General features: G+C 45.6%; 1 protein-coding gene across 1 annotated transcript in view; it reads right to left on the reverse strand.

The window, feature by feature from the left end:
- The window catches only part of UBE2H (ubiquitin conjugating enzyme E2 H), a 70,878-nt gene that overhangs the window by 15,526 nt on the left and 31,190 nt on the right, over positions 1-24,162 (reverse strand). Inside the window, exons 2-3 of the mRNA XM_064421625.1 lie at positions 13,690-13,766; positions 13,109-13,183 (exon numbers count right to left, since the gene is read on the reverse strand). Of these exons, the coding sequence (XP_064277695.1) occupies positions 13,109-13,183; positions 13,690-13,766 (152 nt within the window). The remainder of the gene's footprint in view (positions 1-13,108; positions 13,184-13,689; positions 13,767-24,162) is intronic.

Genomic DNA, 24,162 nt, shown 5'->3' on the forward strand with positions numbered 1-24,162 from the left:
TATTAATGTTTTCTATTAATTTATATTAATATTATATTAATATAATAAATTTATATTATATTTCTATTATTTATATTAAATTTAAATTTAAATTTAAATTTATATTTGTATTTATATTTATTTATATTTGTATTTATATTTACTTTATATTTATATTTATATTTATATTTATATTCATATTTATATTTATATTTATATTTATATGTAAACATAAATATTATATTTATATTAATTTCATATTAATCTATATCTACATTAATTTTATATTAATATATAGTTACTATAATATTAATGTTTTCTATTAATTTATATTAATATTATATTACTATAATAAATTTATATTATATTACTATTATTTATATTAAATTTAAATTTATATTTATATTTATATTTGTATTTATATTTATTTATATTTGTATTTATATTTATATTTACTTTATATTTATATTTATATTTATATTTATATTTATTTTTATTTTTAATTTTTTTTTCCCAACAGAGATTTTCCATGAGCCTGACATCACGACATTAATCTACACTTGTGAGCCAGGGAGGAAATAATTGAAATTTTCCACCAATACAGCAATTAATTCTCCTCTTGGTGCCCCTGGTCTCCTAAAAAACTCCTCAGGTGAGGTTTAGGAGGAGAAAGTTTGGTTTTTTCCACATTTCTGGATTTAAGAGAGTTTTTTTTTTGGTTCTGAGTTGCAAATTAAATTGTGAAATAAATAAAATAAATAAAATTAATTTTGAAAGAATAAAATATGAATTTATTTTGAGCAATTTTTTGAATGAAAAGTTTTATTCAGAATAAATCTGGAAACGTTTCAAGCCCTACAATGTGCCCCACGCTTGAATCCAAAGATAAATTTCCTTTTCCAGCTGCCAACTTCAACTCAAGCTCCAAACACTCGTTTTTATCCCATAAAAAATGATCAAATAAATCACATTAAAGGAATTCTGCCCCGCCCCCAGCCTGAGTGGAGAATCCATCCCAAAAAAAGAATTTCCAGTGGGGCTGCAGAGTCCAGGAGCCCAAAACCTCAACGGGAGGAACCCGGGATGGAATTCATCGATCCCAACTTTCCTGGGAATGCTCTGGGATCTGCCCACCAGGAACAGCTGAGTCCAGACCTTGGAATTGGGAATTTGCCCTAAATCCTCCTTTTCTCTGTTTTGCCATTTATTTGGATTGGGAATTTGCCATAAATTTTCCTTTTCCCTGTTGTGCCACTTTTTGGATTGAGAATTTACCATAAATTCTCTTTTTCTCTGTTTTGCCATTTATTTGGATTGAGAATTTGCCATAAATTTTCCTTTTCCCTGCTGTGCCACTTTTTGGTTGAGAATTTACCATAAATCCTTTTCCCTGCTGTGCCACTTTTTGGATTGAGAATTTGCCAAAAATCCTCCTTTTCCCTGTTGTGCACCTTTCTGGATTGAGAATTTACCATAAATTCTCTTTTTCTCTGTTTTGCCATTTATTTGGATTGAGAATTTAACCCTAAATTTTCATTTTCCCTGCTGTGAAACCTTTCTGGATTGAGAATTTGCCCATAATCCTCATTTCCCTGTTATGCCACCTTTTTGGATTGAAAATTTGCCATAAATCCACTTTTTCCCTCTTTTGCCATTTATTTGGATTGAGAATTTGCCATAAATTTTCATTTTCCCTGCTGTGCCACTTTTTGGTTGAGAATTTACCATAAATCCTTTTCCCTGCTGTGCCACTTTTCTGGATTGAGAATTTGCCCATAATCCTCATTTCCCTGTTATGCCGCCTTTTTGGACTGAAAATTTGCCATAAATCCACTTTTTCCCTGTTTTGCCACTTTTTGGATTGAGAATTTGCCCTAAATCCTCCTTGTCCCTGCTGTGCCATTTATTTGGATTGAGAATTTGCCCTAAATCCTATTTTTCCCTCCTGTGCCACCGTTCTGGGTTGGGAATTTACCCTAAATCTTGCTTTTCCCTCTTGTGCCACCTTTTGGAAGTGGCCACAAACTAAACATGGATCAGGGATGGAATTCATGAATCCCAACACTCCTGGCCTGGGAATGCTCTGGGATCTGCCCACCAGGAAAAGCTGAGTCCAGACCTGGGAGCTGCTTTTTGGATTGGGAATTTGCCCTAAATCCTCTTTTTCCCTGTTTTGCCATTTATTTGGATTGAGAATTTGCCATAAATTTTCCTTTTCCCTGCTGTGCCACTTTTTGGATTGGCAATTTGCCATAAATCTTCATTTTCCTCTGTTATGCCACCTTTTGGATTGAGAATTTGCCCTAAATCCTCATTTCCCTGTTTTGCCATTTATTTGGATTGAGAATTTGCCCTAAATTTTCATTTTCTCTGCTGTGCCACCTTTCTGGATTGGGAATTTGCCTTAAATCTTAATTTTCTTTGTTTTGCCATTTATTTGGATTGAGAATTTGCCCTAAATCCTCTTTTTCCCTGTTGTGAACCTTTCTGGATTGGGAATTTACCATAAATCATGATTTTCCCTGCTGTGCCAATTACTGGATTGAGAATTTTCCATAAATCCTCTTTTTCCCTGCTCTGCCACCTTTCTGGATTGGGAATTTGCCCTAAATCCTGTTTTTCCCTGCTGTGCCACCTTTTGGAAGTGGCCACAAACTAAACATGGATCAGGGATGGAATTCATGAATCCCAACATTCCTGGCCTGGGAATGCTCTGGGATCTGCCCACAGGGCAGGGGGGGCTCCCAGCAGGAAAAGCTGAGTCCAGACCTTTTTTAATTGGGAATTTGCCCAAAATCCTCCTTTTCCCTGCTGTGCCACCTTTCTGGGTTGGGAATTTGCCCTAAATCCTCATTTCCCTGTTTTGCCATTTATTTGGATTGAGAATTTGCCAGAAATTTTCATTTTCCCTGCTGTGCCACTTTTTGGTTGAGAATTTACCATAAATCCTCCTTTTCCCTGCTGTGCCACCTTTCTGGATTGGGAATTTGCCAAAAATCCTCCTTTTCCCTGCTGTGCCACTTTTTGGATTGAGAATTTGCCCTAAATTTTCCTTTTCCCTGCTGTGCCACTTTTCTGGATTGAGAATTTGCCCATAATCCTCATTTCCCTGTTATGCCACCTTTTTGGATTGAAAATTTGCCATAAATCCACTTTTTCCCTCTTTTGCCATTTATTTGGATTGAGAATTTGCCCTAAATCCTCCTTGTCCCTGCTGTGCCATTTATTTGGATTGAGAATTTGCCCTAAATCCTATTTTTCCCTCCTGTGCCACCGTTCTGGGTTGGGAATTTACCCTAAATCTTGCTTTTCCCTCTTGTGCCACCTTTTGGAAGTGGCCACAAACTAAACATGGATCAGGGATGGAATTCATGAATCCCAACACTCCTGGCCTGGGAATGCTCTGGAATCTGCCCACCAGGAAAAGCTGAGTCCAGACCTGGGAGCTGCTTTTTGGATTGGGAATTTGCCATAAATCCTCTTTTTCTCTGTTTTGCCATTTATTTGGATTGAGAATTTGCCATAAATCCTCATTTTCCCTGCTGTGCCACCTTTCTGGGTTGGGAATTTGCCATAAATCTTCATTTTCCTCTGTTTTGCCACCTTTTGGATTGAGAATTTGCCCTAAATTTTCATTTTCCCTGCTGTGCCACCTTTCTGGATTGGGAATTTGCCTTACATCTTAATTTTCTTTGTTTTGCCATTTATTTGGATTGAGAATTTGCCCTAAATCCTCTTTTTCCCTGTTGTGCACCTTTCTGGATTGGGAATTTACCATAAATCATGATTTTCCCTGCTGTGCCAATTACTGGATTGAGAATTTTCCATAAATCCTCTTTTCCCTGCTCTGCCACCTTTCTGGATTGAGAATTTGCCCTAAATCCTGTTTTTCCCTGCTGTGCCACCTTTTGGAAGTGGCCACAAACTAAACATGGATCAGGGATGGAATTCATGAATCCCAACATTCCTGGCCTGGGAATCCTTTGGGATCTGCCCACAGGGCAGGGGGGGCTCCCAGCAGGAACAGCTGAGTCCAGACCTTGGAATTGGGAATTTGCCCTAAATCCTCCTTCTCCCTGCTGTGCCACTTTTCTGGATTGGGAATTTGCCCTAAATCCTCATTTTCTTTGTTTTGCCATTTATTTGGATTGGGAATTTGCCCTAAATCCTCATTTTCTTTGTTTTGCCATTTATTTGGATTGGGAATTTGCCCTAAATCCTCCTTTTCCCTCCTGTGTCACTTTCTGGATTGGGAATTTGCCCTAAATCCTCCTTTTCCTCTGTGCCCCCATCCCACAGCTCACAAATCCCAACAAACACGGCCCAGGTGGGAATTTCCCTGAATTCTGCAGGAATCCTTTTAAAGATTTTTAAATCATTTTATCCCTGTCAGAAGCAACTATTGCCCCTGGCAGGGATAAAAACAGGCAAGAAATTCAGGTCTGGGACATCGCCTCAATCCGTGGGAAAAGCTCCTTCCAGGACCCACAAACCACGGAAGTTTTCTTTCCAGAAAGCCTAAAAAATCCCATATTTAACCATTTAAAAGCTGCCAAATCCCCCATCTCCGTGCCCAGCCCAGGGTGAGGGGCAGCAGGACCAGCTGGGACTGGCACCCCTCCTTGCCAGGAATTGGGACACAAACAGAACTCCAGCTTTGCCCAGATTCTGCACAAACCCAACCCAAATTCCAATAAAAAGGAGAATTCCAAGAGCATCTCCAAGATTCCAGGAGGATTCCAGGAAGGGCCTGGCAGGGCTCAGCTGGAGAAGCAGGCAAGCTGGAATTCCATCAATATTTACATTGTAATTCCATCAATATTTGCATTGTAATTCCATCAATATTTGCATTGTGCAGCTCCCCCAAGCTGCAATCAGGCCACGGATCCATTCTGCTGATCCCCATCCCAAATCCTGCCTGGCTCCTTGGGGGAAAGCAAATCAAGGGCAGACAGGGTGGGGAACACACTGGGAATGAAAAAAAACCCTTCCTTGGGCTCAGGAGTCCCAGATGAGGAGTTTTCTCCAGGAGCATCTCCTCCCTGCATCCATGTCCAAGGATTTGTGCCCCAGCCTCACTCCATGGCACAAACTGCTCAGGCCAAGAGCAGCTCCATGCAAATCCTGATTTTTTCCTCATCCAGGAATAAGCACAGCTCTCTCCTCCTTTATTTAAAGTGTAAATTCTCCCGTGCCAACGTTGTTCCCATAAACCTGGCTGGCTGTGGTTTTGTTTTTATGGATGAAAAGGACACAGCTCCCATAAACATCCAGGTAAAAATGGAATTCCTGAAGGCAGCAGGGAGGAAAAAAAAAAAATCCCCAGCACTGGGGCAGGTTTCTTGTCACACAGCACATCCCAATTAATGCACTGTGCAGAATTCCAGGCAGGATTGGGATTTTGGGGTTCTTTCCATGACATGGAGGGCACAGCCTGGGATTCCAGGTGCTGGACTGACTGCAAACATTTAATTTAATATTTTAAACCCAAATTCCCACTGGAAGATTCCCACCCTAATACCTGGATAACTTGGGAATGGGGAGGATTCCCACCCCAATACCTGGAAAACATGGAAGATTCCCACCCCAATACCTGGAAAACATGGAAGATTCCCACCCCAATACCTGGAAAACATGGAAGATTCCCACCCCAATACCTGGAAAACATGGAAGATTCCCACCCTATTACCTGGATAATTAGGGAATGTGGAAGATTCCCACCCCAATACCTGGATAGCTTGGGAATGGGGAAGATTCCCATCCTAATACCTGGGAAACATGGAAGATTCCCACCCTATTACCTGGATAATTAGGGAATGTGGAAGATTCCCACCCCAATACCTGGATAGCTTGGGAATGGGGAAGATTCCCATCCTAATACCTGGGAAACATGGAAGATTCCCACCCTATTACCTGGATAATTAGGGAATGTGGAAGATTCCCACTGTAATACCTGGATAATTGGGGAATGTGGAATATTCCCAACCTAATACCTGGGAAACCTAAAGAGCTGCAAACACTTTGGCAGTGGAAGCAGACCCAGAGCAGGGAAGTGTTCCCCCACAAATGCAGGAAATTCCCAAGAACTGCCTGAAACCCCAGGAGCAGCAGAGTTGGGGTTTGTGGGAAAACTGCTCCAGTTAAACCCTGAAAATTGGGATAGCCAGGGCCTGATTTGTGCTGAAGCTGCCGGCCCTGCAGCAGGCTGGGCTTCAATCCAGCTTTTCCTGGGATGTGCATTTCTGTTCAATTCCAGCTTTTCCTGGGATGTGCATTTCTGTTTAATTCAATTCCTGCTTTCCCTGGGATGTGCATTTCTGTTTTAAATTCCTGCTTTTCCTGGGATGTGCATTTCTGTTTTAAATTCCTGCTTTTCCTGGGATGTGCATTTCTGTTTAATTCCTGCTTTTCCTGGGATGTGCATTTCTGTTTAATTCCTGCTTTCCCTGGGATGTGCATTTCTGTTTAATTCAATTCCTGCTTTCCCTGGGATGTGCATTTCTGTTCAATTCAATCCCAGCTTTCCCTGGGATGTGCATTTCTGTTCAATTCCTGCTTTCCCTGGGATGTGCATTTCTGTTCAATTCAATCCCAGCTTTTCCTGGGATGTGCATTTCTGTTCAATTCAATCCCAGCTTTCCCTGGGATGTGCATTTCTGTTTAATTCAATTCCTGCTTTTCCTGGGATGTGCATTTCTGTTCAATCCCTGCTTTTCCTGGGATGTGCATTTCTGTTTAATTCAATCCCTGCTTTCCCTGGGATGTGCATTTCTGTTCAATTCAATTCCTGCTTTTCCTGGGATGTGCATTTCTGTTCAATTCAATTCCTGCTTTCCCTGGGATGTGCATTTCTGTTCAATTCAATTCCAGCTTTTCCTGGGATGTGCATTTCTGTTCAATTCCAGCTTTCCCTGGGATGTGCATTTCTGTTCAATTCAATTCCTGCTTTCCCTGGGATGTGCATTTCTGTTTAATTCCAGATTTTCCTGGGATGTGCATTTCTGTTCAATTCAATTCCAGCTTTCCCTGGGATGTGCATTTCTGTTTAATTCAATTCCTGCTTTTCCTGGGATGTGCATTTCTGTTCAATTCAATTCCAGCTTTCCCTGGGATGTGCATTTCTGTTCAATTCCTGCTTTTCCTGGGATGTGCATTTCTGTTCAATTCAATCCCTGCTTTTCCTGGGATGTGCATTTCTGTTTAATTCAATTCCTGCTTTCCCTGGGATGTGCATTTCTGTTTAATTCCTGCTTTTCCTGGGATGTGCATTTCTGTTCAATTCAATCCCTGCTTTTCCTGGGATGTGCATTTCTGTTCAATTCAATTCCAGCTTTCCCTGGGATGTGCATTTCTGTTTAATTCAATCCCTGCTTTTCCTGGGATGTGCATTTCTGTTCAATCCCTGCTTTTCCTGGGATGTGCATTTCTGTTTAATTCAATTCCTGCTTTTCCTGGGATGTGCATTTCTGTTTAATTCAATCCCTGCTTTCCCTGGGATGTGCATTTCTGTTTAATTCAATTCCTGCTTTTCCTGGGATGTGCATTTCTGTTTAATTCAATCCCTGCTTTTCCTGGGATGTGCATTTCTGTTTAATTCCAGATTTTCCTGGGATGTGCATTTCTGTTCAATTCAATTCCAGCTTTCCCTGGGATGTGCATTTCTGTTCAATTCAATTCCAGCTTTTCCTGGGATGTGCATTTCTGTTTAATTCAATTCCTGCTTTCCCTGGGATGTGCATTTCTGTTTAATTCAATTCCAGCTTTCCCTGGGATGTGCATTTCTGTTTAATTCCAGCTTTTCCTGGGATGTGCATTTCTGTTCAATTCAATTCCTGCTTTCCCTGGGATGTGCATTTCTGTTTAATTCCAGATTTTCCTGGGATGTGCATTTCTGTTCAATTCAATTCCAGCTTTCCCTGGGATGTGCATTTCTGTTTAATTCAATTTCTGGTTTTCCTGGGATGTGCATTTCTGTTCAATCCCTGCTTTTCCTGGGATGTGCATTTCTGTTCAATTCAATTCCAGCTTTCCCTGGGATGTGCATTTCTGTTCAATTCCTGCTTTTCCTGGGATGTGCATTTCTGTTCAATTCAATCCCTGCTTTCCCTGGGATGTGCATTTCTGTTCAATTCAATTCCAGCTTTCCCTGGGATGTGCATTTCTGTTTAATTCAATCCCTGCTTTCCCTGGGATGTGCATTTCTGTTTAATTCAATCCCTGCTTTCCCTGGGATGTGCATTTCTGTTCAATTCCTGCTTTTCCTGGGATGTGCATTTCCCTTTTTGGGGTTTTTTCCTGTTGGGAAAAATCATCCCAAAAAATCCAGGATTTCCACAGCAAATCCAGGCAGGGCTGGAACACCACAGGATGTGATGGAGCTGCCACAGGAATCTCCAGACAAAAATTCAGGAGGTTTAGGTCCTCAAGTGTGGGAAAAATGAGAAATTCCCAGGGCAGTTTTTAGGGAACAGCAATGATGACCCAGGTGAAAAACAGGGAATAAATGCCACGGATATCTGAGGATGGGATTTGGCAGGAAAAGGTCCAAAAAAGCTTCTCTGGAGACAAAGAGATCCCTGCTCCTTCAGGGATTCCCAAAACCTCCTCACCTTTCCCAGAAAATCCTCTCCTGCTCAGGTTGGTGCTTTGGGACAGAACACCAAGATTCTCATCCTTGGATTAAAGATTCTAAAAGATTCCAAGGGAATTCTTAACCATCATTTTTCTGGAGCACATGGACACACTCAAAAAAAAAAACTCAAAAAAAAAAAAATATCAAGGATAAAACCAAAAAGAAAAGCCAAAACTGCTAAAAAACTGCTATTTATTATAAAAAAGCCATGCCAGGCTCAGAGATTTTTTAGGATGGAAGGAATATTTCACCTCCAGGCCTGGAATATCAAGGGAAGGTGCAAGGATGGGGTTTGTGTCGAAGCTAAAAGGTGGAATTTACCCAAGGAAAAGCTGCTGGATTCCACATTTTCTCCAAGGAGGGACTCACGTGGACAATCTGAACTCTGCTGAGAACAGGAACAAGCCCAGGACCTCTAAAATCCCTGAGATCTTTCAGTCCCACCTCTAAAAATCAGAGATTTCCACACAAACTTATCCCCTACTAATTACTGTAATGATTACCCAGAGCAGGGTCAGCAGTGGAGAATTCCCATTCCCAGCCCTCCCAGTCCAGCTGGGATCAGCTTTTATCAGGGATAAAGAGATAAGCAGGATCCCCAGGAGCCTCACCCAGGCCTGCCTCCAACAGATAAGCTGGGCTGGGGCACAAAAATGGGGGAAAAAAGGAAAATAAACGCTTCCCTGCAGCCTCGTGGGTCCCAGCACGTTCCCTGGGGCTTCCTGAGCTCGGCTCTGCTGAGCCAGCTCAGATCTAGGAAGGATTTGGTCCATCTCAGCTCTTGTTTCCAGCAAAAAGCAGGTTTTTAGGGAGAAAAATGGGGGTTTTCAGCAAGTCTGAGGAGGAAAAAAGGGGGTTTTCAGCAAGAAGAAATTTTTTTTGGAAGGAAAAAAAGGGTTTTTTCAGCAAGAGGGAGATTTTGGGAAGGGAAAAAAAGGATTTTCCGTCAAGAAGCAGTTTTTTGGGAAGGAAAAAATGAGGTTTTGGCAAGATCTTGGGAAGAAAAAAGGGTTTTTTCAGCAAGAGGAAGATTTTGGGAAGGAAAAAAAAAGGATTTTCCATCAAGAAGCAGTTTTTTGGGAAGAAAAAAATGAGTTTTTGGCAAGATCTTGGGAAGAAAAAAGGGTTTTTTTCATCAAGAGGAAGATTTTGGGAAGGAGAAAAGGGATTTTCCAGCAAGAGGAAGATTTGGGAAGGAAAAAAAAGGATTTTCCGTCAAGAAGCAGTTTTTTGGGAAGAAAAAAATGAGGTTCCGGCAAGATCTTGAGAAGAAAAAAGGGTTTTTCATCAAGAGGAAGATTTTGGGAAGGAAAAAAGGGATTTTCCAGCAAGAGGAAGATTTTAGGAAGGAAAAAAAAGGGATTTTCCGTCAAGAAGCAGTTTTTTGGGAAGAAAAAAATGATGTTTCAGCAAGATCTTGAGAAGAAAAAAGGGATTTTCCAGCAAGAGGGAGATTTTGGGAAGGGAAAAAAAAAGATTTTCTGTCAAGAAGCAGTTTTTTGGGAAGAAAAAAATGAGGTTTTGACAAGATCTTGAGAAGAAAAATGGGTTTTTTCAGCAAGAGGAAGATTTTGGGAAGGAAAAAAGGGATTTTCCAGCAAGAGGAAGATTTTAGGAAGGAAAAAAAAGGGATTTTCCGTCACGAAGCAGTTTTTTGGGAAGAAAAAAATGATGTTTCAGCAAGATCTTGAGAAGAAAAAAGGGTTTTTCCAGCAAGAGGGAGATTTTGGGAAGGAAAAAAAGGATTTTCCATCAAGAAGCAGATTTTTGGGAAGAAAAAAATGAGGTTCCAGCAAGATCTTGGGAAGAAAAAAGGGTTTTTTTCATCAAGAGGAAGATTTTGGGAAGGAGAAAAGGGATTTTCCAGCAAGAGGAAGATTTTGGGAAGGAAAAAAAAAAAGGATTTTCCACCAAGAAGCAGTTTTTTGGGAAGAAAAAAATGAGGTTCCAGCAAGATCTTGGGAAGAAAAAAGGTTTTTTCAGCAAGAGGAAGATTTGGGAAGGAAAAAAAAGGATTTTCCGTCAAGAAGCAGTTTTTTGGGAAGAAAAAAATGAGGTTTTGACAAGATCTTGAGAAGAAAAATGGGTTTTTTCAGCAAGAGGAAGATTTTGGGAAGGAAAAAAGGGATTTTCCAGCAAGAGGAAGATTTTAGGAAGGAAAAAAAAGGGATTTTCCGTCACGAAGCAGTTTTTTGGGAAGAAAAAAATGATGTTTCAGCAAGATCTTGAGAAGAAAAAAGGGTTTTTCCAGCAAGAGGGAGATTTTGGGAAGGAAAAAAAGGATTTTCCATCAAGAAGCAGATTTTTGGGAAGAAAAAAATGAGGTTCCAGCAAGATCTTGGGAAGAAAAAAGGGTTTTTTTCATCAAGAGGAAGATTTTGGGAAGGAGAAAAGGGATTTTCCAGCAAGAGGAAGATTTTGGGAAGGAAAAAAAAAAAGGATTTTCCACCAAGAAGCAGTTTTTTGGGAAGAAAAAAATGAGGTTCCAGCAAGATCTTGGGAAGAAAAAAGGTTTTTTCAGCAAGAGGAAGATTTGGGAAGGAAAAAAAAGGATTTTCCGTCAAGAAGCAGTTTTTTGGGAAGAAAAAAATGAGGTTCCAGCAAGATCTTGAGAAGAAAAAAGGGTTTTTTTCAGCAAGAGGGAGATTTTGGGAAGGAAAAAAGGGATTTTCCAGCAAGAGGAAGATTTTAGGAAGGAAAAAAAAGGGATTTTCCGTCAAGAAGCAGTTTTTTGGGAAGAAAAAAATGATGTTTCAGCAAGATCTTGAGAAGAAAAAAGGGATTTTCCAGCAAGAGGGAGATTTTAGGAAGGAAAAAAAAAGGATTTTCCATCAAGAAGCAGTTTTTTGGGAAGAAAAAAATGAGGTTTTGGCAAGATCTTGGGAAGAAAAAAGGGTTTTTTTCAGCAAGAGGGAGATTTTGGGAAGGAAAAAAGGGATTTTCCAGCAAGAGGAAGATTTTAGGAAGGAAAAAAAAGGGATTTTCCGTCAAGAAGCAGATTTTTGGGAAGAAAAAAATGATGTTTCAGCAAGATCTTAAGAAGAAAAAAGGGATTTTCCAGCAAGAGGGAGATTTTAGGAAGGAAAAAAAAAGGATTTTCCATCAAGAAGCAGTTTTTTGGGAAGAAAAAAATGAGGTTTTGGCAAGATCTTGGGAAGAAAAAAGGGTTTTTTTCAGCAAGAGGGAGATTTTGGGAAGGAAAAAAGGGATTTTCCAGCAAGAGGAAGATTTTAGGAAGGAAAAAAAAGGGATTTTCCGTCAAGAAGCAGATTTTTGGGAAGAAAAAAATGAGGTTCCAGCAAGATCTTGGGAAGAAAAAAGGGTTTTTTCAGCAAGAGGGAGATTTTGGGAAGGAAAAAAGGGATTTTCCAGCAAGAGGGAGATTTTGGGAAGGAAAAAAGTAGATTTTTGGGAAGAAAATAAGAGTTTTTCAGCCACTTGAGCAGAGACTCGTGGAGTGAGGGAAGCTCCTCGTGGGGTCTGGGATAAACCAATGGAAACACAAGAGATTTAAACAGGAGGGAGATGGAAAACGGAGAGAAAATCAACTTGAGAAAGGCCAAAAGAGCTCAGAGATGTGAGCAGAGGGAGCTTGGGAGCAGCCTGGGATTGGGTGAGGTTTGAGATCCCTTCCAAGCCACACCATTCCAGGATTTAAGGGGTTTGGGGAGTGGGGAAGGACAAAGGACAGGCAGCAAGCACTGGGAATTCCCACTGGGAATTCCAGAGCTGCCTCGGGAGGAAGAGGAGGCTCCTCAGAGCTGCAGGTTCCTGGGTTTGCACTCAGAAATGTTTGTACATTCCTGGGGTTCACAGGTTCAAATTTAAAAAAACCAAATTAAAATAATGTATGAACAGCAGCATTCCCTCCCAAAATGCACAATTCCCACTTGGAACAGATAATTCCTCCTCCCACAGAGCTCCCAAATAAAACCTGAGCCCGAGGGGGGGTTTGAAGGGAGCAGCCAGGATTTGCCAGCTCCAAAGGGCTGGAATGGGCACCCAAGGGGGTTTCTGCTCCCCAGGGATGGATCCAAGCTCAAAACCATTCCCTGATGGAATTTCCTGCTGCTCTCCAAGCCTGGCCAGCCAAGCCAGCAGGTTTTTGGTGAGAAATCCCTGGTTTCTGTTCTTCCACATGTGTATTCCCTGCTCCAAGAGGATGGAGGCTTCAGGGGAAGAACTTCCACCCACTTTTGGACAAAAGACCCCGAAATTTGGGCTCACCCCAACACCAAGAACTGATTTCTGTGGTCTTTGCTCACCATTCCACAATAAGTGGAGTTATTATTTAAAAAATCCACACGGAATAAAGATTGATCAACACACAAACGTGCAGCCAAACCCCACCCCCAGCTCCTCCTCCCTCCAAAGCCCAAAATCCCTCTTTTCTTGGGATCTGAGCTCCCATAAAACCATTTTTCAGACACATTTCACTGGCAGCACTCCACCTGCACAGCCCAGGCCCAGCCCCTGCTGGGAAAGGGGGTTTGTTACCTATAGATGGGGATTTGAAGGGGTATTTGTCAGGAAGGTCGACTCGGACTTTCCACACTCCACCTTCGTAGGGTGCTGCAGGGGAGGAAAAGCAGAGTCAGGCACTGCACAGCTGAGCAGAGACACAACACTGAGGAAAACACCTCAGGAACAACCCCCAGCTCCTCTGGGGCAGATTTCAGAGCCTTTTACCTGCTCTGCCCCACACAGTCTGAACAGATCCTGGAGGAGATCCCAGCACCGTTAAACCCAGGCGCTGTGGGATAATCTCCTCACCTTTGGAGAGGGAGCTTAATTAATTAAGGTGGAAAAGCCATTTTAATGACAAACCCCATGGAAATTCCCATGAGGATGCAACTTTGGGCAGGGCTAGGCCAGCCCAGGGGGGCTGAAGGAGTTTGCAGAGCTCCAAGCTCTGCCCCAGCTGACCCTCCCCACCCTCACAAGATGATTTCTCTCCCTCCCCCTTGGATTTGCTCATCCCTTCCCCTCTGGAATGTCATTTCCTCATCCCTTCCCCTCTGGAATGTCATTTCCTCACTCCCCAAGCCAGTGGATTGTTTTTTCTGTCACAAACTTACTTCCTTGTGGTCCATAAAACTTCACAACAAATTCGTTGAGTCCTCCTAAGATTGTGACTTCGTGTTTGCTCTCAATCCTGATGCAGCAAGTCAAGGAAAAACACCCAACCCAGGGAACAAAACCCATTTACTCAACCCCCAGGAATCCACCCAAAGCCTGCTGACCCAAATATCCCAAATATCCCGAGCCCCACATGGAATTTCAGTGTCCTGACACATCCAAGTGACCACAGTGACGTTGGCAAAGCCAATTCCCCACCCTGCCCTGCCCTGAGGAACCCTGGGATGAATCCTCAGAATTTCCATTTTCCATCCCCTCCTGCCCTGAGGAATTTTGGGATGAATCCTCAGAATTTTCATTTTCCATTTTCCATCCAGTCCTGCACAGAGGAACTTTGGGATGAATCCTCAGAATTTCCATTTTCCATCCCCTCCTGCACAGAGGAACCCTGGGATGAACCCTCACAATTTTCCATTTTCCATTTTCCATCCAGTCCTGCACAGAGGAACCTTGGGATGAATCCTCAGAGTTTTCATTGTCCATCCCCTCCTGCCCTGAGGAATTTTGGGATGACTCCTCAGAGTTCTTTTAATTTTCCATCCCCTCCTGCCTTGAGGAACCTTGGGATGAATCCTCAGAATTTTCATTTTCCATCCCCTCCTGCCCTGAGGAACCCTGGGATGAATCCTCAGAGTTCTTTTAATTTTCCATCCCCTCCTGTACAGAGGAACCTTGGGATGAATCCTCAGAATTTTCATTTTCCCCTCCTGCACAGAGGAACCTTGGGATGAATCCTCAGAATTTTCATTTTCCATTTTCCCCTCCTGCCCTGAGGAACACTGCAATGAATCCTCAGAGTTTTTCATTTTCCATTTTCCCCTCCTGCCTTGAGGAACCCTGGGATGAATCCTCAGAGTTTTTCATTTTCCATTTCCCATCCCCTCCTGCCCTGAGGAATTTTGGGATGAATCCTCAGAGTTTTTTCCATTTTCCCCTCCTGTCCTGAGGAATTTTGGGATGAATCCTCAGAGTTTTTCCATTTTCCCCTCCTGCCCTGAGGAATTTTGGGATGAATCCTCAGAGTTTTTTCCATTTTCCCCTCCTGTCCTGAGGAATTTTGGGATGAATCCTCAGAGTTTTTTCCATTTTCCCCTCCTGTCCTGAGGAATTTTGGGATGAATCCTCAGAGTTTTTCCATTTTCCATCCCCTCCTGCCCTGAGGAACCTTGGGATGAATCCTCAGAATTTTTTCATTTTCCATTTTCCCCTCCTGCCCTGAGAAACTTTGGGATGAATCCTCAGAATTTTCATTTTCCATTTTCCCCCCTGCACAGAGGAACCTTGGGATGAATCCTCAGAGTTTTTTCCATTTTCCATCCCCTCCTGCACAGAGGAACCCTAGGATGAATCCTCAGAATTTTTCCATTTTCCCCTCCTGCACAGAGGAATTTTGGGATGAATCCTCACAATTTTCCATTTTCCATCCCCTCCTGCCCTGAGGAATTTTGGGATGAATCCTCTGAATTTTCATTTTCCATTTTCCATCCAGTCCTGCACAGAGGAACTTTGGGATGAATCCTCAGAATTTCCATTTTCCATCCCCTCCTGCACAGAGGAACCCTGGGATGAATCCTCACAATTTTCCATTTTCCATTTTCCATCCAGTCCTGCACAGAGGAACCTTGGGATGAATCCTCAGAGTTTTCATTGTCCATCCCCTCCTGCCCTGAGGAATTTTGGGATGAATCCTCAGAGTTCTTTTAATTTTCCATCCCCTCCTGCCCTGAGGAACCCTGGGATGAATCCTCAGAATTTTCATTTTCCATTTCCCATCCCCTCCTGCCCTGAGGAATTTTGGGATGAATCCTCAGAATTTTCATTTTCCATTTTCCATCCAGTCCTGCACAGAGGAACTTTGGGATGAATCCTCAGAGTTTTCATTGTCCATCCCCTCCTGCCCTGAGGAATTTTGGGATGACTCCTCAGAGTTCTTTTAATTTTCCACCCCCTCCTGCCCTGAGGAACCCTGGGATGAATCCTCAGAGTTCTTTTAATTTTCCATCCCCTCCTGTACAGAGGAACCTTGGGATGAATCCTCAGAATTTCCATTTTCCCCTCCTGCACAGAGGAACCTTGGGATGAATCCTCAGAATTTTCATTTTCCATTTTCCCCTCCTGCCCTGAGGAACACTGCAATGAATCCTCAGAGTTTTTCATTTTCCATTTTCCCCTCCTGCACAGAGGAACCCTGGGATGAATCCTCAGAGTTTTTCATTTTCCATTTCCCATCCCCTCCTGCCCTGAGGAATTTTGGGATGAATCCTCAGAGTTTTTTCCATTTTCCATCCCCTCCTGTACAGAGGAACTTTGGGATGAATCCTCAGAATTTCCATTTTCCATTTTCCCCTCCTGCCCTGAGGAACCCTGGGATGAATCCTCAGAGTTTTTTCCATTTTCCATCCCCTCCTGCACAGAGCAAACTCAGATTTGGGAGAGCACTGGGACGTGTTTGAAATAAATCCACTGCTCCAATGAATCCCATTTCCCCTCCCACAGCTCCCCTGCAAATCCTGGCAATCTCACATTAATCTGACTTGCAAGACCAAAAAAAAAAAATAAAAATCTCCTGAGTCTGGGGGGAAATGGTGTGAAAAGAACAACAGGGAAGAATCAAAGTGCTTTGGGAGAAGGGAACACAGAGGGAAAGGGAAGTGGGAAAGAAGGGAATACAAAAGGAAAGAAGGGAACACAAAGGGAAAGGGAAGTGGGAAAGAAGGGAACACAAAAGGAAAGGCAGGAAATTTTTATTCCAAGCCAGGCTCAGTTAAGACAATTCCTGGTGGTGTTTTAGCACTGAAGCTTGACCAGGAATTCTGCTGTAAATCAGGATTAATGGACTGGGATAAAATCCTGCAGCAATTACCTTTCTCAGTGGTCTGGGGAAGAAGGACAAGGGCAGCAGGAGGAAATCCAAGGCTGGTTCCCACTCTGGCTCTGCAGCACTGAGGCTGCTCCCCTCTGAGGGAAGGGACAGGGAATATTTCATAAAAAGATGCCTCACATCACAGCAGGGCTTGGCAGCAATGTTCCAGCCACAGGATTCCTTTTTTCCACATTAGATGGAAAAGGTTTCCTGCTTTCATGGCACCAAGCCTGCCCAGGACTGCAGGAATTCAGACCTTGATGCCACCTGGGCACACACTGAAATGTTCCCAACCCAGCAGGAACAAAGAATTCCCAGCTCAGAGCCCTGACCTGAACCATTTCCAACCCCTGAAATGTGCTGGATGCCCCCAGGGGCTGTGAGAGGCTGCTGCACCCCCAGGTGCCAACCCCACACTGGCAGGTTCTGTCAGGAGACCCCAGTGCCCTCTGTGGGGTCCCTCGGGATTTACTGCAATAATAACTTGCATTATTATTGTTGGACAGACTTTTCCCACAGTGCCAGCTCCAAAAGGGTTTGGACACAACAACCTCATTCTCAAGGGGAGAGGGAAAAGTTTTTTTTTTTTTTTGGAATTTTTGGAATTTTTGCTCTGGAATTTTCCTGGTTCAGCAGGAGCTGCTCTGCCCTAAGCACTGAGCAAGGAGCTCAGTGAGCCAGCAGTCCCCAGGAGCAGCTCCCAGAGGGCATGTGGGAACAGAAATGCCCCCAGGGCAGGTGGTTTTCCTGCTGAAATCCAAGGGGAACCTCTGGGAAAAGCAGGATCGCTCCAGGTTTGGCTGAGGAGCCCCCCAAGGAAGGGTCGTGGCTCAGGGACATTTGTCCCCAGGTCTTTTCAAGGCATTCAAACTTTAAAACTTCCTGGTTTGGTACTAATTCCTTAGGAAATGTAGCCCTGGATGAGTATTCCAGATTCCCAGAGTCCTGCTGTGTGCAGTGATGGCCCAGACAATGTTTAATTTTCTGCATTTTCACACTCCCAGCAGCTTCATGGACCAGATTAAACACAAATGCTTTTACTTTGGACTAAATCAAGTCCTGCTTAATAAAAACCAGCTCTCCCAGGCTGATCCTGAGCAGCTCCAGCCCCAAATGCTCCTCAGCTCCCTGAGTTAATGCCAACTGTAAATTAAAGCTGAGTTTTCCACACTCAGACTCAATCCTGGTGTTGGAAAATTAAAAAAAAATATTCATGAGCCACACAGGGCCATATCTGAATATTGTCCTTGTTGTGCCAAAGACCCAAAATTCCCACCACAAAATCAGTGAGTGAATTAGGTTCATGAAAGGGAGAAACATTGGGATGAGAGGTTTGGGAACAACCACGCTGTTTATCACCACAATTCCAGAAATTCTTCCCTGTGAGGGTGGTGAGACCCTGGCACAAATTCCCCGAGCAGCTGGGGCTGCCCCTGGATCCCTGGAATGTCCCAGGCCAGGCTGGAGCAGCCTGGGACAGGGGAGGTGTCCCTGCCATGGTTTGGGTTGGAATCTTTGAGGTTCCTTCCCACCCAAAGCACTCCCTGAGTCTGTAAGTGAGAAAAGACTGAAAATAAAGTGGATTTCAGCAGCAAAGCCCTGGCATCAGCACAGGGAATGGCAGAAATGGGGCTGGGAAAGGCCTCCTTCCTTGGAATGTGCTGAATTCCAGCTACCAGCAGAGCTGGGGTCACCCACCTGCCCTCGCCCTTCTGCTCCAAGGAAGAGATGCCCAGGAAAGGGAAATCTTGGAATGCCACCAACAAAAGAGCTGAGAGCACTCCTGGGAGAGCTGCACGGAGCTGGCACAGAGAACATTTCCACCCTGCAAGCTTTCTCCACCTCCAGAAAGCCCTCAGGAAAGGGAAGTCACTGCAGAAGGTGGGAAATCCAGGAAGCCCAGGCAGACCTCCAGGCTTCTCCAGGCCAGGAACTGTCCCAGCAGCAGCTTCCAGCCCCCATTCCCACAGAAAGCTGCACCATCTCTCCTGGTGATGCGTCTGGGAGGGAATGCAGGCTCTGACCCAGCTGTTCCCTCAGCTCACGGTGGTTTTTTCCGCAAGGTGAAAATCCTACAAGCCAATCCCGGATGGATTCTGTCCCAGACGTGGCAGGAATGAAGGAGCAGGCTCACACTCCTGAAGGAAGCCAGCTGTGCTGAGGGCACGTGGGATGTCCTCTCCTGCACCCACGTTCTGCTGGTGGATCCCAAGGAACTCCCGGGAATGAGAATTGCTCCAGGCCTTCAGAAAGTGAGCACAGCTCCAGGAAAGCCCAGGAAAGGAGCACCAAGAACTTGGAAAGGTTCCCACAAGGAAGGTGATCCCCACAGGTTTCTCCTGGGATTTGTGCCCAGAATTCCCAGGATCCCCTTTCATGGATACTGATGAGCATCCCTGCAGAAACTCAACCACACACCCAGCATTTTTTGGGAAGATCATTTAGGAAGACAAAGTTTTGGACATTTTAGTCCACCCTGTCCAGGCCAGTCTCTCTGCAGCCACATTCTCTCTCAGCACACTTTTCATCAGTCAAATTTACAAAAAAAAAAAAATCAAGCAAATAATGGATAAAGATTTCAACATTCCTGATTGCAGGAGCCCTTGTCCCCACAGCAGGACACAGCCAAGCTCACAGCTACCAACCCAGCCTGGAACACATCCCACACTCTAAAATGTTTAACAACAATCACCCAAATCCCTCCCAAGGCTTTTGGCCTTGCTGCTTTTATCTCCTCATCACCAACTGGACCTGGTGCCACAAAAAGCCAGAGGAAAAGTCAAGGGAAAAGAGAAAAATCTGGGCACAAGTCAGATCTCTAAGTTCAAAAGCCACAAAAATGAGTCCTGAGGAGCTGAAGATAAATCATCCCAGCCCCAGGATGATGAAGAGAATTGTAACACCAGTAAGTGTTGGGAATATTGAGATGATGCTATGGAAGCTGGTTTCAATTATCAGCCTGGAAGGAGCCAAGGGAATTTTTCAGGCTCCCCATGCAGGGCCTGAAATGTGCCAGGAGCTGCAAGGAGGACAGAGGCATGGATCTGCACAACGGGAACAGCCCTGTCCCTGGGACAGGAACACCCAAACTCCCTGGGACAGGAACACCCAAACTCCCTGGGACAGGAACACCCAAACTCCCTGGGACAGGAACAGCCCAAACTCCCTGGGACAGGAACACCCAAACTCCCTGGGACAGGAACACCCAAACTCCCTGAGACAGGGTGACAGGAACAGCCCTGTCCCTGGGACAGGAACACCCCAAACTCCCTGGGACAGGAACAGCCCAAACTCCCTGGGACAGGAACACCCCAAACTCCCTGGGACAGGAACACCCAAACTCCCTGGGACAGGAACATCCCAAACTCCCTGGGACAGGAACAGCCCTGTCCCTGGGACAGGAACACCCAAACTCCCTGGGACAGGAACAGCCCAAACTCCCTGGGACAGGGTGACAGGAACACCCAAACTCCCTGGGACAGGGTGACAGGAACACCCAAACTCCCTGGGACAGGAACATCCCAAACTCCCTGGGACAGGGTGACAGGAACATCCCAAACTCCCTGGGACAGGAACACCCCAAACTCCCTGGGACAGGAACACCCCAAACTCTCTGGGACAGGAACATCCCAAACTCCCTGGGACAGGAACACCCAAACTCCCTGGGACAGGGTGACAGGAACATCCCAAACTCCCTGGGACAGGAACAGCCCAAACTCCCTGGGACAGGAACACCCCAAACTCTCTGGGACAGGAACATCCCAAACTCCCTGGGACAGGAACACCTAAACTCCCTGGGACAGGGTGACAGGAACAGCCCTGTCCCTGGGACAGGAACACCCCAAACTCCCTGGGACAGGAACACCCCAAACTCCCTGGGACAGGAACATCCCAAACTCCCTGGGACAGGAACAGCCCTGTCCCTGGGACAGGAACACCCAAACTCCCTGGGACAGAGTGACAGGAACATCCCAAACTCCCTGGGACAGGAACACCCCAAACTCCCTGGGACAGGAACAGCCCAAACTCCCTGGGACAGGGTGACAGGAACAGCCCTGTCCCTGGGACAGGAACAGCCCAAACTCCCTGGGACAGAGTGACAGGAACATCCCAAACTCCCTGGGACAGGAACAGCCCTGTCCCTGGGACAGGAACAGCCCAAACTCCCTGGGACAGGAACAGCCCAAACTCCCTGGGACAGGAACATCCCAAACTCTCTGGGACAGGGTGACAGGAACATCCCAAACTCCCTGGGACAGGAACAGCCCAAACTCCCTGGGACAGGAACACCCCAAACTCCCTGGGACAGGAACACCCCAAACTCCCTGGGACAGGAACACCCCAAACTCCCTGGGACAGGAACATCTCAGTTCCCTGGGACAGGAACATCCCAAACTCCCTGGGACAGGAACACCCCAAACTCCCTGGGACAGGAACATCTCAGTTCCCTGGGACAGGAACAGCCCAAACTCCCTGGGACAGGGTGACAGGAACACCCCAAACTCCCTGGGACAGGAACACCCCAACTCCCTGGGACAGGAACAGCCCAAACTCCCTGGGACAGGAACACCCCAACTCCCTGGGACAGGAACAGCCCAAACTCCCTGGGACAGGAACACCCCAAACTCCCTGGGACAGGAACACCCCAAACTCCCTGGGACAGGAACACCCCAAACTCCCTGGGACAGGAACAGCCCAAACTCCCTGGGACAGGGTGACAGGACATCTCAGTTCCCTGGGACAGGGTGACAGGAACACCCCAAACTCCCTGGGACAGGGTGACAGGAACACCCCAAACTCCCTGGGACAGGAACAGCCCAAACTCCCTGGGACAGGAACATCCCAAACTCCCTGGGACAGGAACATCCCAAACTCCCTGGGACAGGAACAGCCCAGCTCCTGGGACAGGAACACCCCAAACTCCCTGTAGGGATCAAGGCTCTCCTTTCAGGGCTGAACTCATTGAGGAAACTGAAACTGAAATTGTTTCCTCAGAATAAAAAGCAATTTAAAGCTTTTTGGGTTTTCTACATCAAAACCTGTCAAGTCTGGAGTGCCAGGGCCTGTCCAGCAGTCAGGAACGCTGTGGGTTTGCTGCTCCAGGGTCCAATTCCCATTCCCTCATCCTGATGCAGGGCCACCCAGCACTGCAGGGCTGGATTTGCCTGCAGCAATCACATAAAAACTGGTTAGATTTGACTTCACACCAGGCCTCCCCAAATCCCAGCTGAACATCCCGGCCTGCAGATGGTCTGGCTGCTCACAGGGTTGAGTGGCTTTTTCCTGGCAAACATTTCATTAAAAAAAAAATCCTCTCATTAAATTTCTTGAAAATTAACATTAGTTACAAGCTTGGGAAAATGAGTTCTCTAGCTAAAAATACTCAGCAAGCAACACAAATGGTAAAAAGGAGGAGAAAGTTGGAATGTCCTGTGGAAAAATAAAATTGTGGATTTATCTGGGGGTTACAACTGAAGTGAGAGATGGGGTGAGGGTCATGATGAGGAATTAAGAATTTTTAACGTCCTCTCTTATTCAGACACTTGTCTGCAGGAGAATTACACCACCACAGGAATCATCCTGAATCTGAAGGAACACCAAACACCTGAATATACTCAAAAAATAAAAAAAGAAACCATCCAGCTCTGCCACCCAAGCAGAGAAGGTGCCTTTGAGCACACAAATCACCGTATTTTGCGATAAAAGGTGATTTCAAACTGAGATTAGCTGATTTTTCCATTGTGAAGAGCTGCACACCCCCTGCTCTGTGCAAACCCGAGGTGTCAGAGGTGTGAATTCTTCTGGAGCCCCTGCCAGCAGCACTTTGGAACACCAGTGACCTGTCAGTGCAGCTGCTGGTTGCTCACGGGTGTTTCCTCACAAGGCAGATGGGCTCCAGGACTGAGCAGTCCCTGCCTGGGCAGCACGTTCAGCTCAGCCCCTCCCTGCCCCCAGCCTCTGGAAGCTGCTTTGCCTCCTCCAAGTCCCTCCTTCTCCTGATACAACACCCCCATTTGATGCTTTAAGGAATATTTATCCCTTTTTCCCTGTTTTCCCCAACTCCTTGCATGTTATTCACATTTAATTTTACACCTCCAGCCCTGCAGGGCACCAGAAAAAAGGATTTTTAGAAGAGAGGCCACAAAAAAAAAAAGCTGTGGTTTCTTGGGGCAGCAAGAGGTGGAATTTCAGCATCTGATTTGTTGCAAACTTCTTGAGAACTCCAGGCTAAAATTATTCCCAAATTCAAATCCATGGGTTTCCCTCAAGCCAGGAATTCCCACTGCCACAGGGCACCCTCAGAGTTTCTGCCTTGAAGCAAAGGGGTTTTGTAGCACCAAGGCCAGCTTTGCTATTTGTTATTATTTTGTCCTGCTGAACAGCTCCTGGGGTTTTATCCTCACATTCCTGGGGAAAATCCCAACTTTTTTTTCCTCTGGATTCTCTGCCCTCATGAGATCCCCTCTGCAGAGCTGGGTCTGGAGTCACCTGGAGCTGAGCCAGAGGAGAGCAGGGAGATGCTCCAAGGGCTCCCCTCTGCTCTGGGAGAGCTGGGAATGCTCCCTGGAGAAGGGAAGGATGCAGGGAGAGCTTCCAGCACATTCCAGGCCTGCAGGGGCTCCAGGAGAGATCCCTGGGATGAGGGATGGAGGGACAGGAGCCAGGGAATGGCTCCCACTGCCATGGATGGGATCTTGGCCATGAGGAATTGCTGGCTGGGCTGGAATTGCCAGAGCAGCTGGGGCTGCCCCTGATCCCTGCAGTGCCCAAGGAAAGGTTGGAGCAGCCTGGGACAGGGGAGGTGTCCCTGGAATGAGCTCTGAGGTCCCTTCCCAGCCAAACTGCTCTGGGATTCTGGGATTTGGGACACTCAGAATCCATCCCCAGGGACTTTGATGGAAAATGGGGATGGAAAAGGGAAGGGAGACCCTTCATGGTTTCCTGAGATTCCCAGTGAAGCCCCTGGGTCCATGAATGTCCTGGAGAGGAGATGGATCCAATGTCAGGCTGGGAGAGCTGGGAATGTTCCCTGGAGAAGGGAAGGCTCCAGGGAGAGCTTCCAGCACATTGCAGGGGCTCCAGGAGAGCTGCAGAGGGACTGGGGACAAGGGACAGGAGCCAGGGAATGGCTGCCAGTGCCAGAGGGCAGCCATGGATGGGATGTTGGCCATGAGGAATTGCTGGCTGGGCTGGAATTGCCAGAGCAGCTGGGGCTGCCCCTGATCCCTGCAGTGCCCAGGGCCAGGCTGGACATTTTGGGACACTGGGACAGTGGGAGGTGTCCCTGCCATGATCTGTAAGGTCCCTTCCATCCCACACCATTCTGGGATTCCATGAGCCTGAACTGGGCTTTTCCAGGAATCCCACAGCTCTGAAAGGCACAAAACTGATTTTAGTCCCCCAGAAGACAGAGAAAGGACAGCAAAGCACCCCTGGAAAGCTGGAAGGACAAACAGCTGTCCCTTGGCTCTCCTGGTCCCTGTGACAAGTGAACCAGGGACACCCCAGCACAGAGGGGGTTTCACTCCTTGGGACACAACACCAGCTC

This window comes from Passer domesticus, chromosome 5, assembly GCF_036417665.1.
Source record: "Passer domesticus isolate bPasDom1 chromosome 5, bPasDom1.hap1, whole genome shotgun sequence".
Classification (NCBI taxonomy): Eukaryota; Metazoa; Chordata; class Aves; order Passeriformes; family Passeridae; genus Passer; species Passer domesticus.